Consider the following 25,361-nt stretch of genomic DNA (forward strand, 5'->3'; position numbering starts at 1 on the left):
ATCCTATGACTATCACTGAATGTTGTATCTGTGATTTTCGATTGTATTTTACTATTATGATTATCACCTGTTGCATGTATGTACACAGAGAGCTTACGCCCTGGAGACAAATTCCTTGTGTGTCCAATAGCACTTTATTTTATTTTATTTTAATTCCATTTACACCCCGCCCTTCTCCGAAGACTCAGGGCGGCTTACAAGCTTAGCACTTGGGCAATCAATCAACCTTATATCGTAGTTGTGAGATGTCAAGCAATTGAAAGCCAGGAAACGGGACTCATTAGTGCTCGTTCCTGCAGATCCGTGAAGCCTGCGCGTATTTATTTATGCGTTAAGACAGGGGGTCTTCAAACTCGGCCCTTTTATGACTTGTGGACTTCAACTCCCAGAATTCCTCAGCCAGCGTGGCTGGCTGAGGAATTCTGGGAGTTGAAGTCCACAAGTCATAAAAGGGCCGAGTTTGAAGACTCCTGCGTTAAGAGTTACACACGGGGGCGGGGGGGGGAAAAGGTTTTAAAGCAAATGTAGGACTTTTCAGGCGTTCAGTTTCCCCATTCGCCCTTCTTAAGTTAGTCAAGAACAGTATGATTTCTAAAAGGCCACTGTTCGCTCTTCCGGAGCAGCCCGGTGGGGGGACCCTTTATGCGGCTGCACCCTCCCTACAAGAGCAGCCACCAGAAGGGACCGTCGCCCAGCAACGGCCCTCAGACGGCCCTCTCTCCCTTTAGCTCTCTCGCTCTCTCTCTCTCTCCCCCCGCCCGACGCGTCTTCCCCGCTTCCTCCTCCCGCCGGCCTCTCCTCCTCCTGCCCACCCTCCGCCTCTTTCTCGCGAGGTTTTCCCCCAACTCTCGCGACAGCCCCGCGTCGCCATCTTAAGTTATTCTGGCGCGGTGGTCTCCGTAGTCGCTGCCGGGGGAAAAAAGAAGAAGAAGAAGAAGCAAAAAAAAAAAAAAAAAAAAGAGCGCAAGCAGCGGCCTTGGCAAACCGCGTTGCGCGGGCCGAGCTGCGAGAGCGGAGGTTTCTCTCGCTGCCCCGGCCGGGTTGTTTGGGCAGGGGGGGGACGACGACCGAGCTACCCCGTCCCTTGCGGCCGGCCCCGCTTGCGGAGCGGAGTGTCGCGTCAACTGTCGTTGCTGGCCCCGCCCCCTCCCTCTGCTGGGGCCCCGGGCCCTCGCGGCCATTGCTGCTGCTGCTGCTGCTGCTGCTCGGGGAGGCGGGGCTGGGCCCTCTCTTGGATGGTGGTTAAAATGATCATAGAAAACTTCGAGGCGCTGAAATCCTGGCTCAGCAAAACCTTGGAGCCCATGTGAGTAACCGAGCCAGCCACTCCCCTTCAGCCCCTTAGGAGGGCTCGCGTGTGCGCACCCGGACACTGTGTGTGTGTCTGTGTGTGTGTGTGTGTGTGTGTGTGTGTGTGTCTGTGTGTGTGTTGGGGGGGGGTTTTCCATACACGCAGCGTGGCAATCTCTTGCCTCTGGAGAGCTGCCCCTACAGCCCTAAATGGTCCCTGCTTTCCAGTTGAGGAAGTTCCTCCCCCCCACTTTGTATTAAAACATTTATTTATTTATTTATTTATTATTTATTTGATTTATTTATTTGATTTATTTGATTTATTTATTTATTTATTTGATTTATATACCGCCCTTCTCCTGGAGGACTCAGGGCGGTGTACAGAGCAATAAAATAAGAATACATATAATGGAGCCTTCCAGTTGAGGAAGTTCCTCCCCCCCCCCACTTTGTATTAAAACATTTATTTATTTATTTTAATTTATTTATTTTAATTCCATTTATATCCCGCCCTTCTCCGAAGACTCAGGGCGGCTTACAAGCTTAGCAGTAGCCTTCATTCTATGTATATGCCTGCTTGTTAGGGCTTTCACACACACACCCCCAAGCGGCATTATTACAAAGTCAGCTTGTTTGTTTGTTTGTTTGTTTGTTTGTTTATTTATTTATTTATTTGATTTATATACCGCCCTTCTCCTGGAGGACTCAGGGCGGTGTACAGAGCAATAAAATAAGAATACATATAATGGAGCCTTGGTGGAGCAGTGGGCTAATGCCTCCTTAAGTAACACCAGCTGCCTGCAATTAGTGCAGGTTGGCGTCCCACCAGGCTCAACGTTGACTCAGCCTTCCATTCTTCCGAGGTAGGTAAAATGAGGACCCAGATTGTTGGGGGCAATAAGCTGACTTTATAATAATGCCGCTGGGGGGGGGGGCGAAAGCCCTAATAAGCAGGCATATACATAGAATGAAGGCTATTGCTAAGCACATTGATTTGTGCTTTAGATTGTAAGCCACCCTGAGTCTTTGGAGAAGGGTGGGATATAATAATAATAATAATAATAATAATAATAATAATAATAATAATAATAGCAGCCTTGGTGGAGCAGTGGGCTGATGCCTCCTTAAGTAACACCAGCTGCCTGCAATTAGCGCAGGTTCGCATCCCACCAGGCTCAAGGTTGACTCAGCCTTCCATCCTTCCGAGGTAGGTAAAATGAGGACCCAGATTGTTGGGGGCAATTAAGCTGACTTTGTAATAATGCCGCTTGGGGGTGTGTGAAAGCCCTAAGAAGCAGGCATATACATAGAATGAAGCCTACTGCTAAGCTTGTAAGCCGCCCTGAGTCTTCGGAGAAGAGCGGGATATAAATGGAATTAAAATAAAATAAATAAAATAAATACATGGCGATGTGTAACACTTTCCCCCCACCCACCCACCCACCCACCCCCATCTCTCCTTTGAGATCGTGTTTCGTGTGGACACCGCTATACGCGTGTAAAGAAGTGGGGAAGTGGGATGGTATGCAGGGAGGTTTTCGATAACCCACCCCCTCGGTCATCTGTGATAACAATCGTCCAGTTCATTCAAAGCTTGACCTGCCTAGGTCGAAATTCAACTCTTGCCAGATTTAATGCGTGGATTGGGAACCGGGCAAAAGAAATCTCGTAGCACTGCTCTACTTCAGTATGTTTGTCATTGAGTGATTTTTGATGAGGTTCTGAAGTCACCAGGGAGCCAGTAACTCTGCAGGATACACCAAAATGGAATAAAAGGAAGCCAGGTGAAATAAGCAAAACATGCAGATTGAGTTAGGTCACAGGTCTGCAACCCGCGGCTCCGGAGCCGCATGCGTCTCTTTAAGCCGTCTCCTGTGGCTCCCAGTCTTCTGCTACGTGTAGTCCCCCCAAAAAAAGTGGGACTAAAAAAGTTCAACCAATCAATGCAAATATGCAGGGTAGGTGCATATCTTGCCTTGGCTCCACTCTTCAGTCAAACCCTGCTCTGCGCATGTGCGCATGTACATGCATGCGCACACATTTTTTGCGGTTCCCAGTTTTTCCTTTTGTGAGGGAACCGGTTCTGAGTGGCTCTTTCACTGTTTCAGGTTGCTGACCCCTGAGTTAGGTTTTCTCTCAGACTCTTCCCCTATTACCACAGTGCCAGCAAAAAAAACCCAAAACTAATGCAGTTTCACAAATGAAAAGTGGCAAAAACCTAGTTGTAATAGAAATCAAGCAGGACCATGGAGTTAAAACTATAGAAAACATTGGGTAATCTCTTTGAAATAACAGTAAATTATATAATTCCTTTGACCAAGCCTGCTTCTGACGCTTAGATGATCCAGTTGCTTCACTCCTGGATCATCTAAGTCCCTGCTTGATTTCCATTACAACTAGGTTTTTGCTGCTTCTCAGTTGTGCAGCTGAGTTAGTTTGCAAAGATCCATGTTGCTATCAATACATAGAAATAATCTTCAAAATAGCAATAAATGACTTTTTGCCTGATATTTCTTTGATCAAGCCTGCTTCTGACATTTAGATGATCCAGGAGTGAAGCAACTGTCATCCTTTTGGGTTTTTGCTGGCATTGTAGTAATAAGGGAGAAGTTTGAGATAAAACATGAAGTCAATCTGCATGTTTTGCTTTTTCACCTGGTTTTACTAGTGTTTCTTATATTCTATTTTGGTATATCCTGCAGAATTACTGGTTCCCTGGTAACTTCAGATCCTCATAAAACAACTCAATGACAAACATACTGAAGTACCAGCTGTAGATATTTCTTTCTATATGACTAGGAAGTGTGTAAAACTGGTTCTTGTTAAAGTGGAATCTGGATTGATATATGGCTCCAGAGAGGATTTTTTTAAAGAACGATCAAATAGAGCTTAAGTAGGTAATTACCGGTAATTCAATTATTGACTTTCTTTGGTTCTTTAATAAAATTCAGAGCAAAATTTGATTTTGTACAATTATTTGGCATTGTTTTCAACAGCAGCGTTTAACTGACGTTACTATTATCTTGAATAATGCAGGGTCTTTTTGAACCTTGAAGACAATTACTCTATACAATTGTGAGATCAAAATCTAAAATTCATTTCGTCTAAAATATTTTCACAGCATTCAGAAACTCATGCAAGAATACAAGGTGTAATACGCAGTAAAGGATGCTGCAAACTTTTGTTAATGCTAATGGATATTTCTCCTATTTTAATTTAACTGCTGCACAAAAGCTGTGTGGAAAAAAAATGCTGGATTAATATTCTACTGTTTTGGGAAATTGAACTATAGATACTTTTTGATATGCTGTTGTACTTTGTATGGATACAGTTTATGCAAACTCATCAATGAAGTTTAGAAGACTTAATATTCTGCTCAACTTGTGAACTGATTTTTCCTCCATTGCCAAAAATCTTGTTTCAGCACCAGAGAGTAGCTTTCACAGATAAAACATAATACTAAGGATGGGTATTTTTGTTGAGAAAACCATAACTTTACATAAATAGAAGTTATATATGCCCTAGTTGAGCTTGTAAAGATGATATTGAAGTTGGAATCAATATTAGATTATGAGGGTACTAGAAAAACGCCTACCATTTTACCCATTATTGCAGTAGCAAGGTACTAGAATAGGAAAATGCATAAATTTTGGCAGGTGTACACACATGTACACACATTATTTTTCCTTTCAAGAGTCACAGGCCTTATGTGTAGTAGAATTCGCATATAATGGAACTTCAAGCAATGGAGTTGCACATGCAGAATGAGTTATAATCCAACCTATTTTTTATTTCATTGGAAATTTGCATTAGTGTAATGTTAGTATGTACTTTCTTGATAGAGAAACATTCAAAACATGACTTCTCCTCCTTCTCCCTGCATTAATATTGTGATATATATGTAATTTTCGTCTTCTGGCCACAATTGAGCCCAAAATTTCTGTTGCAAAGCCAGATAGTTGTTAAATGAGTTTTGCCTTGTTTTTACGACCTTTCTTGCCACAGTTGTTAAATGAATCACTGCAGTTGTTAAGATATTATTACAGTTGCTAAGTGAATCTTGGTTTCCCACTGACTTTGCTTGGCAGAAGCTCACAAACCCTGATCATTTAACCCTAGGACACTGCTAGATATATGCTGGTTGCCAAACGTACGAATTTGGATCTAATGACCATTGGGGTGCTGCAATGATCATAAGTGTAAAAAACAGTCATTTTTTTCAATGTTGTTGTAACTTCAGTCACTATTGGTTGTAAGTCATGGACTATCTGTACAGCAGTAGTGTCTTCAGAACCCACGTTAGTACATGACTTGATTAGACTTTGGGGGGGTGCATATATGAGAATTTAAGCTTTAATTTGCTTATTACATACTCTCTGTGCATGGGTGTATATGTATATTAAGGTGACTTTTATGTACCACACATGTTGAGATGACTTTTTTTTGTTACCAATCTTTCTTCACAACTCTTTGTGAAGAACAATGGCTGCCCTAATCCCATTTATCTTTCATTAGGCTGCACGATTTCTTCATACAGCAGTAAATCAGCTACACTTACTGCAAAAATAAGTTTTGATGTATCATTCTGAATAACCTTTCCTATTGTTTTCTATCTTTCTCCCAAGCTGGAAATGTCCCAGGAGATATTATCCATGCAGATTGGGCAAACAGTTTTAGTGTTGTTACAAGTGTTGATTTACTGCACTGCTCCTTTGGGGGTGTTTCATTTGTATCTGATTTGAACTTGTTGCTTTACCTTTTCTCAAATTATTTTTTTTTAGGATTTTAAAGTAACTACTTATTTTCGCATTGTGTTCTTTACACGTCATTTGTTAATACTGGATAATTGAACATTTTATCGTTTATTGACATTATGGAAACATAAGCTCATTAAAATACAGTGTTCTTTATGCTTGTTAAATACCCTGGGATTTTGTAAATCATTATAAAGGGAATATGAGTAAGGTGATACTTTAACTGTAACTCCTTGTATCTTCTTTGGCAAATAAGAATGGTACAGTATAAGTGAAATTATAACAAAGAAAGGAAAAGCCAGTAGCCTTGGAATCAAAATTTTGCTGAAAATATGAGAACAGTTAAGAAAAAACAGGGAAACATCAAAGATGAGAGTATGGCACACACAAAAAAGTACTTATGAATAATATCTAGAGGTCTCCCAAAAGATCAGTAACAGAATTGAAATTGAGAATGTGAGGCAAGATTTCAAAATGAAAATCCCATTTTTAGAAAACATTGTATATACTCCCAAGATTGCTGTTAAGATCAAATCCTTTTAGCTTTTAATTATTTGGAGGTTTTAGCAGTGGAGCCCAGCTATTGTTGACTGAAAATTGATATACTATTGCCTGGGATTGTCACCCTCGTACAGCTTCAGGAAAGATGCTCATGGAGCAGTGAGGGAAAAAAAATAGATCAACCAGATCAACTCTAGGGATCAGTGGGGCGACAGATGTTGCTGCCAGATAGTCTTATAACAGCTTTTACGTTTATTTATGAGGAGATTGTACGGTTGATCCATTCAGAAGAATTCTTGGATGCTTTGGGATCCGTGAAATAAGAAGAATAATCAGTCGTTACTAACTGGATTGATTTTTTGATATTGCCAAATTTATACTTACTATTATCAGAAATATAACAAGTGTGCAGGGCATAAAATTGAGTACAACTATGGCAATTACCGTAGAGCCAGGAATTGAAGTGTGCAGCAGCTCTTTATTCATTTTATTAAGATTAACAAGTTGTCAATGAAGAAGTGAGGAAACTTTTCATGTAAATGAATTTTTGCTGTGGATTTATTTTTTTTACCTTAGGAGTAAAGATATTTTCATACATCTCAATTCACAAACATCAGAACTTGTTTCATTTTAAAACATTTCATACAGGTTCATTCATACACATCAGTTCATAAACTTAATAGAGCAACATCCTGTGGTTGCTAAGCTCCAATTGGTTGCAGCTTAGGTGATGGACCTCCAGATCCTGTGAATTACAATGTCCAGTATATTCAAGTTTGGTGTGGTGCTTAAGGCAGTAATGGCAAACCTTTTAGAGACCGAGTGCCCAACTGCAACCCAAACCCCACTTATATATCGTCGGGTACTGGGTGGGCGTGACCCATTGGGTGGGCGTTGCTGTGGTGGTAATGGCAGACTGGGTGGGACTAAAAAGTTCAATCAATCCCAATTTTGCGAGATCTTTTTTTTTTCGTGAGAAGTTGAAATTGATTGGTGCCGGAGGCCTAAAGTGAAAAGGTTTTATAAAACCCAGCTGAAGGCCTAGGACTGGGGCCACGACACGTGTGGCCACAGAGGGGGCTCTGCATGCCACCTGTGGCACGCACGCCATAAGTTTGCCACCACAGGCTTAAGGCATGAAGTTAGAAATAGGGAGACTTGGGAGAGTGTGAGTTGTAGTTCCACTTTAGGCACAAAGCCAACTTGGAGACCTTGGGGTAGTGACTTTCTCGCAGACTTAAGAAAGAGGCAATGCAAGCCACTTCTGAAAACTGCAGGACTTGTCCAAGTAGTTTGTGAGAATTGGACATGATTGAATGAAAGGAGGGGGAAAAAGCCAGTGATACAAAACGTTGGAAGGACTATACGTTTATCAATAATGGTTAGTTAAAATTATATCTGTAACTAAATTTCAAGTTATTTTATGAGGCTTTTTCAAATAGTGTAAGAGTTTAGGTTTGAAAAAAGAAAATTGTCTTTCAAAATTATCCGTACAGTCTAATTACACATGTTGGAATTTATCAAGACACTAACTTTCTTACTTTTGACAGAGTTCATATTAGAAATGTAATAAACTGCAGGTATTAGTTTTAAGGAATAGGTAGTATGACGTCAGAAAATGAAGTCATTTATAAACAAAGTGAACCTTACCTGATATTTTCCTTTATTTTCAGCTGAAATCAGTCTTGTATTCATACACCATGCTATGTTAGCTGTACTTATAGCTTTGCCTGACTCATTTCATTTAAAATTCAATCTGAAAATAAAGAATGTATTAATAATTTATTTGCATTATAATGTGCAAAATATATATCACATAATTTGGACCCATACCAATAAAAGCTTTTACTTCCTTTTTAAAAAAATTAACATAAAAACTTAAAGATCTATAAGCTTCTGTTCTGTGGTTCTTAATTCAACTCCAAATTAAAGGAGAAAAAGCCCTGAAGCATATTTATATCACTTAGATATAGAAGGAATTTATACTAAAACCCTGTGTTAAATGTTTAACATAAATCTTGTGTTAAATATTGCTTCTTTGTTATAACTCTTTTTTGCTGAAAGGATATGCTTCAGGAGATATCACTAAAGTATTGTAAAGTTAATTTTTAATTTAGAAGAACATGCAGTCCTCCAGATCTCTCTGATATATTTGAAAATGCTTCCATTTTTTGGAAATCACCTTTGAAGTCTGCTTTCTCATGACGTTAATGTTAGTGGGTTGATGAAATCCTTGTGTGTAGATTGAGAACATTATGTTACTCAGTTGAAGCATTAATACAAAACAAGATTGTTGAACCTAAACTAAATATTATTGTAATCATTCCATCAACATTTGAAGAAATTTTTGATTAGGAAAAATATCGGAAGATACTATATTCTCAGAAGGCTAAACTTTTCATCGTGATTACAGAAGTTCTGTGCTGCCTTTCAGATTTACATAACTTGGATAAAAAAAAACCCTCTATAATTGAATTGTTCTTTGGTGTGTATTTCTGGGAGGGGCGCTTTTGATGAAATCTTTTACTTTTAGAACTAATGCTATTTTTCTTTCTGCTCCTTTAAATGTTTATTCACTGTAGCTACAGAAATAATTGCTAGATATATAATGATAATACATATTGGTAGAATACATTTTATAATAGTGCTCAATTGAAAGGAATTCATTATTTAAAAAGTGTTTTGCAATGTAAGGGATAGGAAAAAGTAACCTGTCTCTCTATATATTTGGAATAAAATTCAACACAAGTAGGGAAAGGCTAGGAATTATGACTATAAATTAAATCTGGTTTTGTTAGATATAGTATGCATAAAATAAAACATTACATGTGTGGGATATGTTGGACATAATCTATTACCTCAAAGCATGGTTTATACGGTAAATTCCTTTATGAATTAATTGTGTTCTTCATTTATAGATGTGATGCAGATCCATCAGCCCTTGCTAAGTATGTTCTTGCCTTGGTGAAAAAAGACAAAAGTGAGAAAGAACTTAAAGCACTATGTGTGGATCAACTGGATGTATTTCTTCAGAAGGGTAAGTTCTTGTAAATTTAAAGCTTCAGGACCTAATTTCAAATTCTAATCTCATTTAGATTTAATCCATTTGATTTTAATTATAATTTGGAAATGATTTTACCAGTGCCTCCATTCCCCATAAAAATATAAAATTATTGTATGACCTAGAACATAAACTTTGACTGACTGGTGTTTGAATGCTGCTCTTGCAAATAAGTTTACCATAAGGTTTTCTTTTGGATTCTCCAAATAATATGTTTTGAAAAGTTAGATAACTGCCTCAAAGAAAATAATCAAATAACTTTCAGGCAATTAGTATGTGTTCCTTCCTTCCCACTTTCTACCTCTGAGTATTCTAAAAGATAGCTTGGGCTTGAAAACATTGCCTAAGTAGCTGAATGTGTTGTTGTTGTTGTTGTTGTTGTTGTTGTTATTCTGTTATTACCACAAGCATCTAGTGTCTCATTGCAGAACCAACAAAAAATTATGTATGTATTTTTCCAAAGCTCGAAATCCTAGAATTGGTTCTATGGAAATAGAATTGTCCAAATAATGATAAACTACAAAAATGTTAATATTTCAATAATAATAGCCCTTTAGAATGTTTCTTAAGTTGCCAATTATGTACTATATACTGTTTGGGTTTCATTTCAGAGACACAGATATTTGTAGAAAAATTATTTGATGCCGTAAATACCAAGAGCTATCTACCTCCACCCGATCTGCCATCTTCAGGAAGCCTGAAATCAGACTTCTTTCAGCATCAAGAGAAAGAAGGAAAAAAAGAAGAGGTAATAATCAGCCGTATCTTGCCTTAAGCTTATGTCCTACAGGTAGTCCTCGACGTATGACCACAATCGAACCCAGAATTGCTGTTGCTAAGCAAGATAGATGTTAAGTGAGTTTTGCCCCATTTTATGACCTTTGTTGCCACAGTTGCTAAGCGAATCACTGCAGTTGTTAAGTTAGTGACACAGTTGTCAAGTGAATCTGCTCTGTCAGAAGGTTGCAAAAGGTTATCGCATGACCCCGGGACACTGCAACTCTCATAAATACATGCCAGTTGCCAGAGGTCCGAATTTTGATATAGCTAAGGGATGCTGCAATGGCCATTAATTATTTTTTTTCAGTGCCACTGTAACATCAAATGATCACTAAAGAATGGTTGTAAAAGGTCTGTCTTTATCTTGTAATCTGATCTACGTACATATTTCATTGCTGTTCTTTAGCACATATGAATGGCAGCTTGTTAAAACTACGATATTTCTGATGAATGTCTTCTAGACTTCAATCATAGTTTTGACAACTGGTAGCGATATAAAATTTAAAATATATCAGATTATGTAATACTATGAGAAACAGGTGGTAAGGGATTTCTAATAGAGCAGAGTAGCACAAAATATCACTCATACTTTATATATTTAAGTTACTGTTGTGATATGGTATTTTCTGTAGGATAAATAAGATAGGATGTGCAAAGTTTGTGGGCAGACCTTGGAGAACTTTGTAAAGTTCACTCATATTTATACTTTATTTACTTGGGCAAGTGTGGACAGACACACAAGGAATTTATCTCTGGTACTTTCATTTTAACTTTCATTTGGTTGCTAGAAAAACAAGCTATTTCATATTCTTTTTTATCAAGGTAATTAAGGAAGAAGAACGAGAGAAAAAATTCTCTAGAAGGCTTAATCATAGTCCTCCTCAGTCAAGTTCAAGATACCGAGACACCAGGTAACACCTATATTTTTTCATTTTTGAAGTTGATAAATGTTTCTGATTTTTATGACACTCGTACAAATGCTGAGACATATTACGAGGTTTACAGAGGTACAAATGAACAAGTGTCTATGCAGAATGTATTTTAAACAAAATTTAAAAATCAGAATGTTTTGTTTTGGAGTTACTTTCTTAATAGACATGCAAGCAAGTGCATTTCATGAAATATAACGTATTCACAATAGAATAATTGATTTTAGAAAACTGCCAATATCTGGATTTTCCTCTTTTTTGCTTTTGTATAGCTAACAAAATTGGCCAGTACTGTATATGTTAAAGAGCCATTCAAGCACTAAATTTGCACTAAATTTGCACAATAAGTAAAGAAAGTAACATTGTTGCTTTCATTATTTTGTCATAGACAATATATAGTGCTTTTGTCTGTCTGTCTGTCTGTCTATCTGCATTGGACTGGTAATGTGTTAGACTTGAGTGTTTATAACTCATCAACCCGAAAATGGAACTTTGTAAGCAACTTACATGTGGAAGACCTTGAATCACTACTCTTGGTTTGAAGGATTTACTTCCAGAAATTGCCGAATCCTCATTGCTATAGCACGTTCTAGAACTGGAATGAAATATTCTAGAGTTGTCTGGAAAATTCCATTCCCAAATTGATCAATTTTTGCGTTTCTCCCAGTTTTGGTGAAATATTTCTGCTATTGTTGATATAAATAGCCTTTTTATCTATATGAATTTTCCATTTGGAAAATAAAATTTGTCCTTACAAAGTTTTCTTCTCCGCAATATTTAGAAGCAGGGATGAAAGGAAGAAAGACGAGCGTTCTCGCAAGAGAGATTACGATCGGAATCCTCCACGAAGAGAGTCCTACAGAGACCGCTACAATAGAAGAAGGGGAAGGAGCCGAAGCTACAGTAGGAGCCGTAGTCGAAGCTGGAGTAAAGAAAGGTTGCGGGACAGAGATAGAGATAGAAGTAGGAGTCGGACTAGAAGTAGAACAAGAAGCAGAGGTAACCGATGACCCTAAATATTAATGTGCACAGTGTGTGCTTCATTTAAATAAATATAATTATAGAGGCAGCATGCAAGGAGGTTCATTCAGACATTCTTTGCCCTTTCTTTGAGAAATGGACCACATTTCTGATTTTTAGTTTTCCCTTACCTGCTTTTTCTGTATCCTGCAAATGACAAATAGAATGGAATTATCTGAAAGTCGAACATGTGTTTGGTTGCCCCGTCTTCTGGCTCCATTGCCCAGAGCACTGTGTTGGAATGTCGTCTGGATGCAGTCTGTCCCGGGAACCCAGACGAACATTCTGGATTGCAACAGTCGCTCCTTCCCAGAAAAGCAGATAACATTCCATCACAAGCATTCTGTTGCCGTCATTAAAAACATCTGTCTATCTCAGGAGAAAAACGTGTGGTTTTCAAATTAAATTCAAAGCTATGGATGCCCACGGAAAAGAATTTATGCAGATTTTAGAATTTATTATATTATTTGAAATGTTCACTGGCTTATTGTCTTTTTTGTTGTTGTTACACAAATTAGATTTTGAAGGATTTCTTTGGTGAGAATTGATTAGCCTGCATAAGTTATTGATGTCTTGCTTATGTTATCCTGTCACCTTCCACAGTTCTCAAATATTCTTTTATAGAAAGAGATCTGGTGAAGCCGAAGTATGACATGGATAGAACAGAGCCGTTAGAAAATAATTACACTCCAGTTCCTTCTGTAACAAACATTTCATCCGGCCACTATCCTGTCCCTACGCTAAGTAGCACTATAACTGTCATTGCTCCTGCTCATCATGGGAATAGTACCACTGAAAGTTGGTCAGAATTTCATGAAGAACAGTTGGACCACAATTCCTATGGAAGGCCTCCACTACCAAAGAAACGGTGCAGAGACTATGATGGTAAGGCCAGAACGTTTGACCCAAATATTAAAGATTAAGATGCATGTACAGATTGTAGTTCTCGACTTACCACCAGGATTGAGCCCAACATTTGTTAGGTGAGTTTTGTCCCATTTTACGACCTTGCTTGCCACACTTGTTAAGTGAGTCACTGCACTTGTTAAATTAGTAACACCGTTGTTAAAGGAATCTGACTTGACCATGGACTTTGCTTGTCAGAAGATTGCAAAAGGGGATCGCGTGACCCCGTGTCACAGCGACCGTCATAAATATGAGTCAATTAACAAGCATCAGAATTTTGATCACGTGACCACGGGGATGCTGCAACTGTCGTAAGTGTGAGAAAAAGGTCATAGGTCACTTTTTCCAGTGCTGCCGTGAATTCGAACGATCACTGAACTGCTTTAAGCTGAGGACTACCTGTATTACTTTTATATTTGTACATTTTGTTTGTAGTTGAACCCCACAGAAATTAAATGATCAAAGATCTTAAATATTCCCATTAGATGATTTTGTCTTTGGCATTTTATATACTATTGTCTAAACCACAGGTCTGCAACCCGCGGCTCCGGAGCTGCATGTGGCTCTTTCAGCCGTCTCCTGTGGCTCCCAGTCCTCTGCCATGTGCAGTCCAAAAAAAAAAAGTGGGACTAAAAAATTTCAACCAATTAATTCAAATATGCAGGGTAGGTGCATATCTTGCCTTGGCTCCACTCTTCAGTCAAACCCTGTTCTGCGCATGCGTACATGTACGCGCATGCGCACACATTTTTTGCGGCTCCCAGTTTTTCCTTTTGTGAGGGAACCAGTTCCGAGTGGCTCTTTCACTGTTTCAGGTTGCTGATCCCTGGTCTAAACGGTATCAAAGAATAAAAATTCATTTCATTGTAGCGTGTTCAGCTATTGCATGGCTACGTTCTTAATGCTTCTTAAGAACGCTACACAGTTTCAGAATGCTACACGCTTTCCTAATTTTGTTTTGCTTTGGCTTTTCAGAGAAAGGCTTTTGTATGAGAGGCGATATGTGTCCCTTTGATCATGGAAGTGACCCTGTAGTTGTAGAAGATGTGAACCTTCCAGGCATACTGCCTTTTCCAGCGCAGCCTCCAGTGGTTGAAGGACCTCCTCCTCCAGGCCTTCCGCCTCCACCGCCTATTCTTACTCCTCCTCCTGTAAATCTTAGACCACCTGTCCCACCACCAGGCCCTTTACCACCTAGTCTTCCACCTGTTACAGGTAGGTTCTCTGAATTGTAAATCGATGACTGGCTGCAAACATCAGACATTGTGTGTCCAGATAAAGAGTGTACCAGTCAAGGTTGGGTTTTGGTTGAAACGATTCCTAGTCAATTCCGAAAGGTGTGCAATGAGATCTGTTTTCTCTAAAATATGGTAGTGGAGAAGCATGGATCTCACTTGTCTTAACGGAGACTTGCCAAAGCTAGCGTAGCACTTCTGAAATTTACCCATCGGATTTCTGGATGCCCAGCTCTCCTAATGCCATGGTTAGAAAGGAAATATAATAGTTTTTTTTCCCCTTCCTGAGACCAGATGTGTTTGCACACGGATGGGTGAGAGGGTCTATATCTTACATTGTGTCTTAAGGAGAGGACGAGTGATCAGTTCATTTTCTGATTTATATGTTTTTCATTGGTGCTGGACTGCTGTAGAGGCAAGGGACTGATTAAGAACATCAATCCCAGGTACCAGTCTTTAAGCTTTACTTTTCAGGGAAGGTTGAAATAATATCGTTCTGCTGAATCGCCTTCATCAGGACCTGAATGAAGGTAGCATGTTTCTCCAGTCCTCTTAATATTGCAGGCCAACCTGGTTCAGGGAACCTTAACAGCAGCGAACCATCCCCGTGTCCCCTTGTGGTTAGATTTCTACAATAGATTTTTTTTTGTGTGGATCGTGTTTGAAGACAACTGGGAAATGCTTAGTTGGTCAAGAACAGCTAAATTCAGCCCTGTAACACCTGTGGTGCGGTTGTTCCCTGGGTTAATTTGTTACGAGCCCCATTCATAGTGTGTTACTGTCCTTCAAACCTTATGTAGCTTTCCTCTCAGCTGTTTTCTGGACTGTCTCTCCTGGCAAGATTTGTTCTACTCCATGCATTCTTGTAAGGAAGGCTTATGAGGGATCTTATACCACACGAAATGAAGTTGGTGGGGCATCCATAAAACATCTTAAGTTGACGCTTTGCTTCCTGAGTAATAGAATGCCTTGAATGTCCCAGGCTTTTGGAAATTTCTTTACCGGTCCCTGTTTATTATCCTTTTGGAACCTAACGATGTTTCAGCTACTTCACGGAAGATTATTTAAGTACTACTTGCTCCTAGTTTTATGAATGTATTTTTCTTAGGGGTTTTTTTTTGTCTAATTGCCTTATCTGTACAGAATTTGGCAGTCTACAAAGTGTGTGAAATAAATAGATAAATAAATACTCCTACTCTACATTATATAACCATTTTCTCCAAACCGCACACATTTTCATTATGATGATACATGGAGATATCTTTTTTAGATATCCAAGATCCAGACGAAGCTTTAAAGAATTAAAATTGGATTGATTGCAAAGCACACCTCAGCGGTGTTTCCTTTAGTTACAGTTCTAACACTTGTATTATGAGATAGTTGTACAGCTGGCAACAAGTTGGAATTTGCAATGAGAATAATTTGTAGTCAGAACTGCTGCAACTATTTTTTTTTTCCACATTTTACATTAGAAAGAAAATAATTGTTTTATGGCACACTAACATGATACAACAGGTTATTTCCCCTAGTGATTGCAGAGACGTTTTCTTGATAACTGATTTATACCTCTCTTGAAACTGTTGCCATCCCAAAGAAACAAAACATGTTAGCCATCACTTACTTCATACTGCTACCTCATATACTGCTAAAACCTCCATTTCTGATTGTTTGTCACCTTTAATTTGGCAATAGTCAGCATCGTAGGGCAACAATCAAGATACTTCAAATGAGCTAACTTACAAAATGCATCCAAAACCTAGAACCTACGACATTTGTGGAATTGAAATTTGTCAAACCTCTGGTTGCTTCACTGCCGTCATGCCCAGCTGTGTTTGGATAGTAGTTATTAACAATGCCTCCTTGTGAGCCAACAGGGAAGTTGACGGGGAATTCAGAAATTGTTCCCATTCCCACTGCTGTTGGGTCCATTCCTGGTTCATTTGGTTTCTTTGTGTAGGTAAGGAAATAGCCCTGAAATGAAGACCCAGCATGAGTTATCTTAGTCTATTTCTGAAGATGCAGAAAATTTTGAAAGACAAGATGTACAGATCTTTTATTCTGTGCGGTATGTGGTTGCTTTCTTTTTTTTCCATTTTTATAACTCCATTATTATTTTTTTCTTTTTGGTAGGACCACCACCTCCACTGCCACCTTTGCAGCCCTCTGGTATGGATGCCCCTCCAAATTCTGCTACCAGCTCTGTTCCTACAGTTGTAACAACGGGTATTCATCACCAACCACCACCTGCCCCGCCCTCTCTCTTCCCAGGTGTAGTACTGGATTTTTTTATTTTTAACCAACGAAAGGGGAAAAGTGATTTCTACACGTGATGTGTACTGGAGTATTAGAATATTGGAAGGAAAAAAAGTCATGTGAGGAGTATTCCACCCTCATTGGATGGGACTTCCTCAGTGGTCTCTCTCTTCCACAGTCTTCTTTTCCCTGTTGTTTGATCCCAAATTATCCCCAAGCTTTTAGAGATTTTCAATTTATGGAGGGAGGTAAAACATTTGGGACTGATTGCTGTACCTCTCATTGAATGCCATCAGATAGAGTTTACTTTAAAAAAGGCATTTATTAATTTTATTTATTTTTATTTTAATTCCATTTATATCCCGCCCTTCTCCGAAGACTCAGGGCGGCTTACAAGCTTAGCAGTAGCCTTCATTCTATGTATATGCCTGCTTATTAGGGCTTTCATACACCCCCCAAGCGGCATTATTACAAAGTCAGCTTAATTGCCCCCAACAATCTGGGTCCTCATTTTACCTACCTCGGAAGGATGGAAGGCTGAGTCAACCTTGAGCCTGGTGGGACTCGAACCTGCACTAATTTGTGAGTGGCAAAAAGGATAATTCTAGCTAACCAAAATAGTGCACACACTATGTTTTTAATAAGGCTGTGCGTGGGATGTAGTTTTATAGTCACACAATCAAAAGAATTCCAGACTTATTGGAGCATTAAATGTATTTTCCCTCAAAAGGTCAGAACCTTTTGAAATTAAGGAAGCTCCCAAATGAGTTTATTATATGTATTACAAAATTTAAAAAAAAGTGTTTTTTAAAACTTTAGGGGTTAAAAAAGTATGAAAAAAGTTATTTTGAGTTCTAATTCTGATTTGATTCTACATAAATTGTATTGAGCCTATGTCTCTGATTGAGGTTTGAAAAGTTGATTTGTGCACATACTTCTGTTTAGTAGGATAATAATTCACTCTTTCGAAATTAATTCAGTTTAATTCAAAATTATTCAGCTTAGAAATCCAGCTAGTTTTGCCTATGTGAGAAATAACCTTCCCCCCCCCAAATCACACTGGTGATATGAATCATTTAAAGGTTGATTTGCATTCCTGTAGTATATGGTTTAAATTTCTCTATACTTGTATAATTAGATAATATATATATTTTGCCAGAAACATACGACACAGATGGTTACAATCCTGAAGCACCAAGTATAACCAGTACTTCAAGACCCATGTATAGACACAGAGTCCATGCCCAAAGACCAAACTTGATAGGACTTACCTCAGGTGATATGGACCTGCCACCAAGAGGTAATATGAAAATTTTCTTGCTTTAAAATGTAAATGGGTAGTATCACATGATTCTAGAAGACCTTAAGTTTAGTCTGTTTACCAAGGCTTGTACCTCCTACCAAATGCTCACCTTTATGTTATTCCATTTTACTAATCGGGAGTCATGGTAGGAACAGAAACTGCAAGGATCATTTTCTAGTGCTGCCATCCTCCTCCGCGTAATTACGTTTTTCCCAGTCCAGTAAGCACATGCTTGCAAGGTGTAAAGAGTTAATGGAAAAATAATAATCCATTTAACCTGTACGCTCTATTGGAACCGTGCACCTTTTTAATCAGTTGGTGTTGGAAGCTCCTAATCAGTTGAACACTGGGGGGAAATGATGCAATGTACCACAGATTTGTAATTAGCTGTATGAGTGGTTAAAAAGTAATGCGTTTGCCTTAAGTTTAATTCAGGTCTTATTATTTAAACACCCCCACCCCATTTCTTGTCACTTTATCATAAAACATTTAAAATAATACACGTATTTTGCCTCGTTTAAAACAAACTCAGACTAACAGGCACAGTGGTTTCATGAATACCACCTACCTGCTAGGCATTTTTCTCTGTGTTACTTCAGTTCTTCTAAATTATTACAACTAACTATGCTACTCCCAAGAGTTTTCGAGCTGTCTAGAAAATGATTAAAATACCTGCAGTAAATCCAATTAAAAACACCTATTGTCCGATAGAAGAGAAAAGCAAATGCAATAGGTCAGGAACACATGCCAACATATTAAATCATGTATGTGCATGGATGACCACTTTTAAGTTAGAAATACTCTTATGAAGGAGCCTAGTTTTTCACACTTTCCTAATTGCAATCTGATTTTCACTGGATGGCTATTCCAAAAAGTTAATGTTGCTACTGATAAGTTAGAATTTTTTTAGCTGCAGTTCTTCCCAGAAGTGGGGAACTATTTGCCTTTTCTTGTTTGATGATCTTGTAACCAGGAATACATGGGGATTAGGATAGGTGTGAAAGAAAGATTAGCAGAAACTCGTTTCAATTTCTTTGGTGAGTCTAAATCAAGATTCAAAGTGGGGGGGGGGGGAAGGAAAGGAAATGCCCATGCAAATAATTCAGACAGAATGTATGCCCTGAGAGACTCTCCTGATCTTATATTAACTCTTCGCTACTTCCTTTTATGAGACGCAAAGAAACTCCTCTTGGGCTTCAGGTCGCAAGTCATCTGCTAAACGTCTGCAGTTGAAAAGAAATTATATTTTCTAAGCGGTGTAGTCTGTAGTTGTCCTTTGGGGTTACTTGCATTTCCCTTTGAAGCATGTGGTTTTAGTGTATCTTGGACCAACACTGAATCAAAGGGACCTGGATCTAAAGAAACCCTGCCTGCATTCAAATATACTGCGAAAATGTAGTAAGCCGGTTGATGGTAATCAGGAGAGCAAATTCTACTATAAAATGCACAAACACCCTTTAAAAATTAATCTTTCTTCCTCCAGAAAAACCTCCCAATAAAAGCAGTATGAGGATTGTAGTGGATTCGGAGTCCCGGAAGAGAACTATTGGTGCAGGTGATGGACTTGCAGCAAAGAAGAATTGGTTTGACAAGTAAGCTGTTGTTAGCTCTGTTGACAGCAAAGTCAACAGAGTAATGAAGAATCAACTGTCATGCCCTCTGCTGCTCAAAAGACCCTTCCTCTTAATCTCCCTCCCCCATAGTTTGATTTAAAAGTGGAATTTAGATAGTGTACAAAAATATTGTCTATGCCTGATTTAAGGTTTTGACGGGTCAAAAAATGTGAAAATAGCTGCAGCAACAACGTAATCAAAACCTACCCTTTTGTATGTGTTTCTAATATGTATTTGTGTAAAACAGCCAGGCTTTGCAACCATTATATTGCCTTTTTTTTTGATGGATACTGTGGACACTGTAGATTCAGATCAGATAAGCAACGCTTTGAATTATTTTTATATGGGCCCTGTGATAACACTTGTCTGTATACCTGTATTAAGAGATAACCACATTATCGTGTAAAGTATCACTTTTGAGTAATATAGGCATTTCCGTTGCATGAAAGCATGTAAAAATACTGCTTTCCGAATTAGGAACAGTTTTAACAATAACTGACTTGGAAGGGACTTGGAGGTCTTCTAGTCCAACCCCCTCCTCAAGCAGGACACCCTACACCGGTGATGGCGAACTTTTTAGATACTGAGTGCCCAAAAAACGCCATCCCACTCCTGTCCCTGTTCCGCCCTGCCCGGTGGGCCACCACCACCTCCACGGCCCGCCACAGATCACCCAAGCGGCCCAGCAGTGCCATGGCGGCCACGCCCTCCGCCCGTGCCCCGCAGCATCATCTGCATGCAACGGGGCACAAGGACAGAGTCTTGTCCCCGCTGCCTGGCTACCATGTCTTTGGCTTTGCTGCTTCACTTGGGCCGCGCCTGGGGGTGACTCCTCCGGGGGGCTGCTGGTGAGGGGGGCCACAGGTGGAGGCGGGGCTGGGGTGACGGCATGCATGCCCACAGAGAGGGCTCCAAGTGCCACCTCTGGCACACGTGCCATAGGTTTGCCACCACTGCCCTACACCATTTCAGACAAATGGTTGTCCAGTCTCTCCTTGAAAACCTCCAGTGTTGGAGCATCCACAAGTTTTAGAGGCAACTCGTTCCACTGACTACTTGTTCTCAGTGTCAGGAAATTTCTGCTTAGTTCTAGTTGCTTCTCTCCTTGATTAGTTTCTATCTAGTTTTAATATACATGTCAACAACTTCCTCATTCCACGTGGAATTAATATTAGTTATTCAATTTGCAATATACATTAATATACTACAAGGATATCTTTAACAAGATTTTTAAACAAGCACTGTACAGGTTTCTGTAGAGGAAAATTTGGGAATCTAGAGGAATGTTACTCATTTAAGATCATGAATATATTATTTATTTATTTAATTAATTTTATTTATATACCGCCCTTCTCCCGACATATAGACATATAGAGGTTGGCATGTAGTGATGAATTGATCTTTGGTTTTCCGTACTTGGGTAGCTGCGAATACTGATAATATTGAAGTTTTTCTTGTTCCACAATAGTGTTAAAAATAGATGCTGCCTGAAATTTAGATTTAGATTATCATTTAATTCAGGATTTTAATCGTTCTCTTGTGAATTGATTTCTGTTAGTAACTTTAAGCTTTTGATTCTTTTTTTTTCAGACAAAATTTTAATAGAACAAACAGTCCGGCTTTCCAGAAGAAGTTGCAATTTGGGAATGAAAACACAAAACTTGAACTGAGGAGAGTTCCTCCCGAACTTAATAATATTAGCAAACTAAACGAACACTTCAGCAAATTTGGAAATTTAGTGAATTTGCAGGTAGGCAATGTTGTAAACCTTTTACTGTATTATTAAACGAATATATTAGAAATTCTCTGCCAGTTGGAACATGGATCATGATGGTGCCCTGAAAATTTAGCATGAATGTATCAACTGTTTAAACGAGAGCTTTAATCACAAGTTAAATACTGGCATGGAGTTACCCTAAGGCAGGGGTCGGCAACCTTAAATATTCAAAGAGCCACTTGGACCTGTTTCCCAGAGAAAAAAAATACTGGGAGCCACAAAGGCTGCTGTGCATGAGTACTCTCTTTCTCTCTCCCTCTCTTCCCCCCTCTCTCCGATCTTCTGCTCATCTGGCAAGCTGGCTTCTCGCTGTTCTCGGACAAGCTGACATACATTCTTATTGGGCTGGCTCTCCTGCCCTTGAGAGTTGCTGCTTCCTGCGCAGACACAGCAAAGGCAGGAGCTCCACCCAATAAGCTTGTCAGCTTCTCGGAGAACAGCATGAGTTACAGAGAAAGAGAGGGAGAGAAGGGAAGCGCAAGTGCCTCTGTTTGTCTGTCTGTTTGTCTGTCTCTCTCTCTCTCTCTCTCTCTCTCTGCAAACTGGGAGCCGCAGGAGAAGGTTGAAAGAGCCGCATGTGGCTCCAGAGCTGCAGGTTGCTGACCCATGCCCTAAGGCAAGAATAAGCAACGTTGTTCCTTCCAGGTATTCCACATTCCACATTCCTTCCTACCTATTCCACATTTCTTTGCAATTGTCACTACAGTTGCACGCGATTAATGGGAATTTGAATTCCAAACATATGAAAGGCATTAGATTGCCTATCTCTATGTTTGTAAAATGGCAGAGATACTATTTCTCAAATAAAAACAACAACAACAACAATAATATAAGAAGTCGTCTGGATAGTGGATGTGGCAGTGCTTGGAGACAGCAGAATAGACAAGAAAGAACTGGAGAAGATAACAAAATACAAAGAGCTACAAATAGAAGTAGAAAGACTGTGGCAAAGGCAAGCAAGGGTAGTACCAATAGTAATAGGCGCCTTGGGTGCAATCCCAAAACAACTTGAGCACTACTTGGACACCATTGGCATTGACAAATTTGCCATTAGTCAGTTGCAAAAGGCGGCCTTACTAGGAACTGCTTCCATCCTGCTACAATATCTGTAATACCATCAAACATCGACATCTGCTGTCCCAGGTCCTTGACTCGATAGGTAGACAAAAATGCCAAATCCAGTCTGAACATCTGACTGACTGTGCGATGATCAATAATAATAATAAAAATAAATAAAAATAAGAATAAAAATAAATGATGTTGGAAGGGACCTTGGAGGTCATCTAGTCCAACCCCCAGGCAGGAAATTATACCATTTCAGGCAAATGACCGTCCAGTCTTTTCCTAAAAACCTCCAGTGTTGGAGCATTCACAGCTTCTGGAAGCAGGTTGTTCCACTGCTTAATTGTTCTAACTGTCAGGAAGTTTCTCCTTAGTTCTAGGTGGCTTCTCTCCTTGGTTAGTTTCCAGCTGTTGCTTCTTGTCCTGCCTTCAGGTGCTTTGACTCCCTCTTCTTTGTGGCAGCCCCTGAGATATTGTCACCCCTAGTCCTTCTCTTCATTAGCTATAAGGTATACAGGTAGTCCTCAACTTTACAACAATTCATTTCGTGACTGTTAAAACGGCACTGGAAAAACTGACTTAATGGCTGTTTTCACACATCTATTACAGCATCCCCATGGTGACATGATCAACAGTCAAATGCTTGGCAACTGGCATGTATTTATGACGGTTGCAATGTCCTGGGGTTGTCATCACCTTTTGTGACCTTCTGAAGAGCAAAGTCAACCAGATTCACTTAACAACCGTGTTACTAACTTAACAACTGCAGTGATTCACTTAATTGTGGCGAGAAAGGTTGTAAAATGGGGCAAAACTCACTTAACAACTGCCTCACTCATCAACAAAACTTTGGGCTCAATTGTGGTCGTAAGTCGAAGGACTACCTGTATTGCAATTTGCTGTACTGCAGTTCATTTTTTTTAAAAAAGGATCATTTTGCCAGGCCTTCTCCTAAATATTTGTATATTGGGATATTTGGATCAGTTTATAGCCAGTTAAAAGTCTACGATTTGCGGTTGGGTTTCTTTTTAGACTTAAAAAACGTGCAAGAAAATTTGGATTTGTTTATGCCAAAACATGATTAGCAAAATTCACAGAAGTATACATTCTGAATAACTATATTCCTCTGTATGCTTTTCCACTTTCCTGACTAGAAATTACAAATTAGATCAGGTTGTTTTAACAATTGTATTTTATGAGATTTCTAGTAAAATCTACTTGAACTCTGAGAAAAAAGAAAAAGAAAAAACACACAAAATTATAAAAGAAAAGTACTAAAAAAGAAACAAAAATATAAAGGGTGTCTATTCACGTAAATACACATATAATAAAGCATTACAATATTTCAGTGATTGGGAGCCAGATTCTTGAGATCTTTCATAACTCGTATATATTGATTTAACTCTGCAAATGAAGTCTCAATTATTTTGATAAAAAGGTCTTTTAGCAGATTTCAGGCTACTTCAGAACATTTAGAATAGTAGTAATTGTTGAATACAGTTTGTTCATGCAAATAATATTCATTAATTGTGCCAAGGACAGTGATGCTACTGAATGATAATTATAGGTTCACATCCTCTTGTTTCTAATGTGTAAAGGTAAAGGTAAAAGTTTCCCCGCACATGCATGCTAGTCATTTCCGACTCTAGGGGCCGGTGCTCATCTCCGTTTCAAAGCCGAAGAGCCAGCGCTCGTCCGAGGACGTCTCTGTGGTCATGTGGCCGGCATGACTAGATGCCAAAGGCACACGGAACGCTGTTACCTTCCCACCGTACTGGTCCCTATTTTTCTACTTGCATTTTTTACGTGCTTTCGAACTGCTAGATTGGCAGAAGCTGGGACAAGTAACAAGTGCTCACTCTGTTACGCGGCACTCGGGATTCAACCCACCAAACTGCCGATCTTCTGATCGACAAGCTCAGCGTCGTAACCCACTGACCCACCGCGTCCCTTACAGTGATGCTACTGAATGATAATCATAAGTTCACATCCTCTTGTTTCTAATGTGTAGGTTATCATTTTTCACAGATATGATTATAGTTCTATGTCAACCCTTTGAGATAGGCCTGGTCAGGAAATAGACGATGCAATGACTGCTGGAGCTCTCCCTTTATTGCTGTAGGATATAATAACAGAATTCCTTTTGCCACACCTTATTCCAAACAGAATCAAGGTGGGATATTCCTGAGTCTCTTTCTAATTTTCAGGACTGGGTTGTTGTTTATTTTTTTTTCTGAATGACGTTCCTAAAGAGTCTTACGCTCCTTTGAGAAGACACTGCATTTTTTTACATTTTTGTTTGCCTTTCCTTGAAAATCATAGGTTGCCTACCAGGGAGATCCAGAAGGTGCCCTCATCCAGTTTGCTACCCACGAGGAGGCTAAAAAAGCAATATCGAGTACAGAAGCAGTCTTAAATAATCGATTTATCAAAGTCTATTGGCATAGAGAAGGCAGTACTCCTCCAATTACAACTTCAGTGCAGAAGGTAATGAATAAAATTTGGTTAATTTGGATGGCTCTTTTAAGCTAAATTTAGCGGGGGTTTAAGGAAGAAGTTTGAATCTTGAATTTTCCAAATCAGTACTAAGAAATCAAGATTTTTTAATTTTAATTATTTTGCTTATATATCAATATAGAACAGTTAAATATTTCATTTTACATATTTGATTATTTTTTTTTTGCTGTAGGAAAATGAGTCAGTCAGAGCTGATAATACTTGATTGTTCTCTCTGTAAGATGTTCTTTATCTTCCTAGTTTCGTTTTGAAAAATAATACCGTGCACTTTTCAAAAATAATTCAGAGTTCTTCCAGTCTTATACCGAAAACATCTTTGTTATTCATTAAAGAATTCCCCACCCCACGGGCTTATGTATG

General features: G+C 39.1%; 1 protein-coding gene across 9 annotated transcripts in view; it reads left to right on the forward strand.

Moving 5' to 3' along the window:
- The first annotated feature begins 830 nt into the window (after positions 1-830).
- The window catches only part of RBM26 (RNA binding motif protein 26), a 70,089-nt gene continuing 45,558 nt past the window's right edge, over positions 831-25,361 (forward strand). For 7 of the 9 annotated variants that reach the window (XM_083362303.1, XM_083362306.1, XM_083362302.1 and 4 more), the window contains exons 1-12: positions 832-1,306; positions 9,464-9,582; positions 10,218-10,354; positions 11,209-11,297; positions 12,097-12,314; positions 12,960-13,220; positions 14,217-14,456; positions 16,607-16,744; positions 17,889-18,029; positions 19,516-19,624; positions 21,236-21,395; positions 24,807-24,971. In XM_083362303.1, coding sequence (XP_083218429.1) covers positions 1,236-1,306; positions 9,464-9,582; positions 10,218-10,354; positions 11,209-11,297; positions 12,097-12,314; positions 12,960-13,220; positions 14,217-14,456; positions 16,607-16,744; positions 17,889-18,029; positions 19,516-19,624; positions 21,236-21,395; positions 24,807-24,971 — 1,848 coding nt within the window. In that variant the 5' untranslated portion in view covers positions 832-1,235. Of the gene's footprint in view, positions 1,307-9,463; positions 9,583-10,217; positions 10,355-11,208; positions 11,298-12,096; positions 12,315-12,959; positions 13,221-14,216; positions 14,457-16,606; positions 16,745-17,888; positions 18,030-19,515; positions 19,625-21,235; positions 21,396-24,806; positions 24,972-25,361 lie in introns of all 9 variants that reach the window. The other 2 variants (XM_083362310.1, XM_083362309.1) reach the window with 2 other exon arrangements.

Source organism: Vipera ursinii (assembly GCF_947247035.1).
Source record: "Vipera ursinii genome assembly, chromosome: 4".
Taxonomy (NCBI): domain Eukaryota; kingdom Metazoa; phylum Chordata; class Lepidosauria; order Squamata; family Viperidae; genus Vipera; species Vipera ursinii.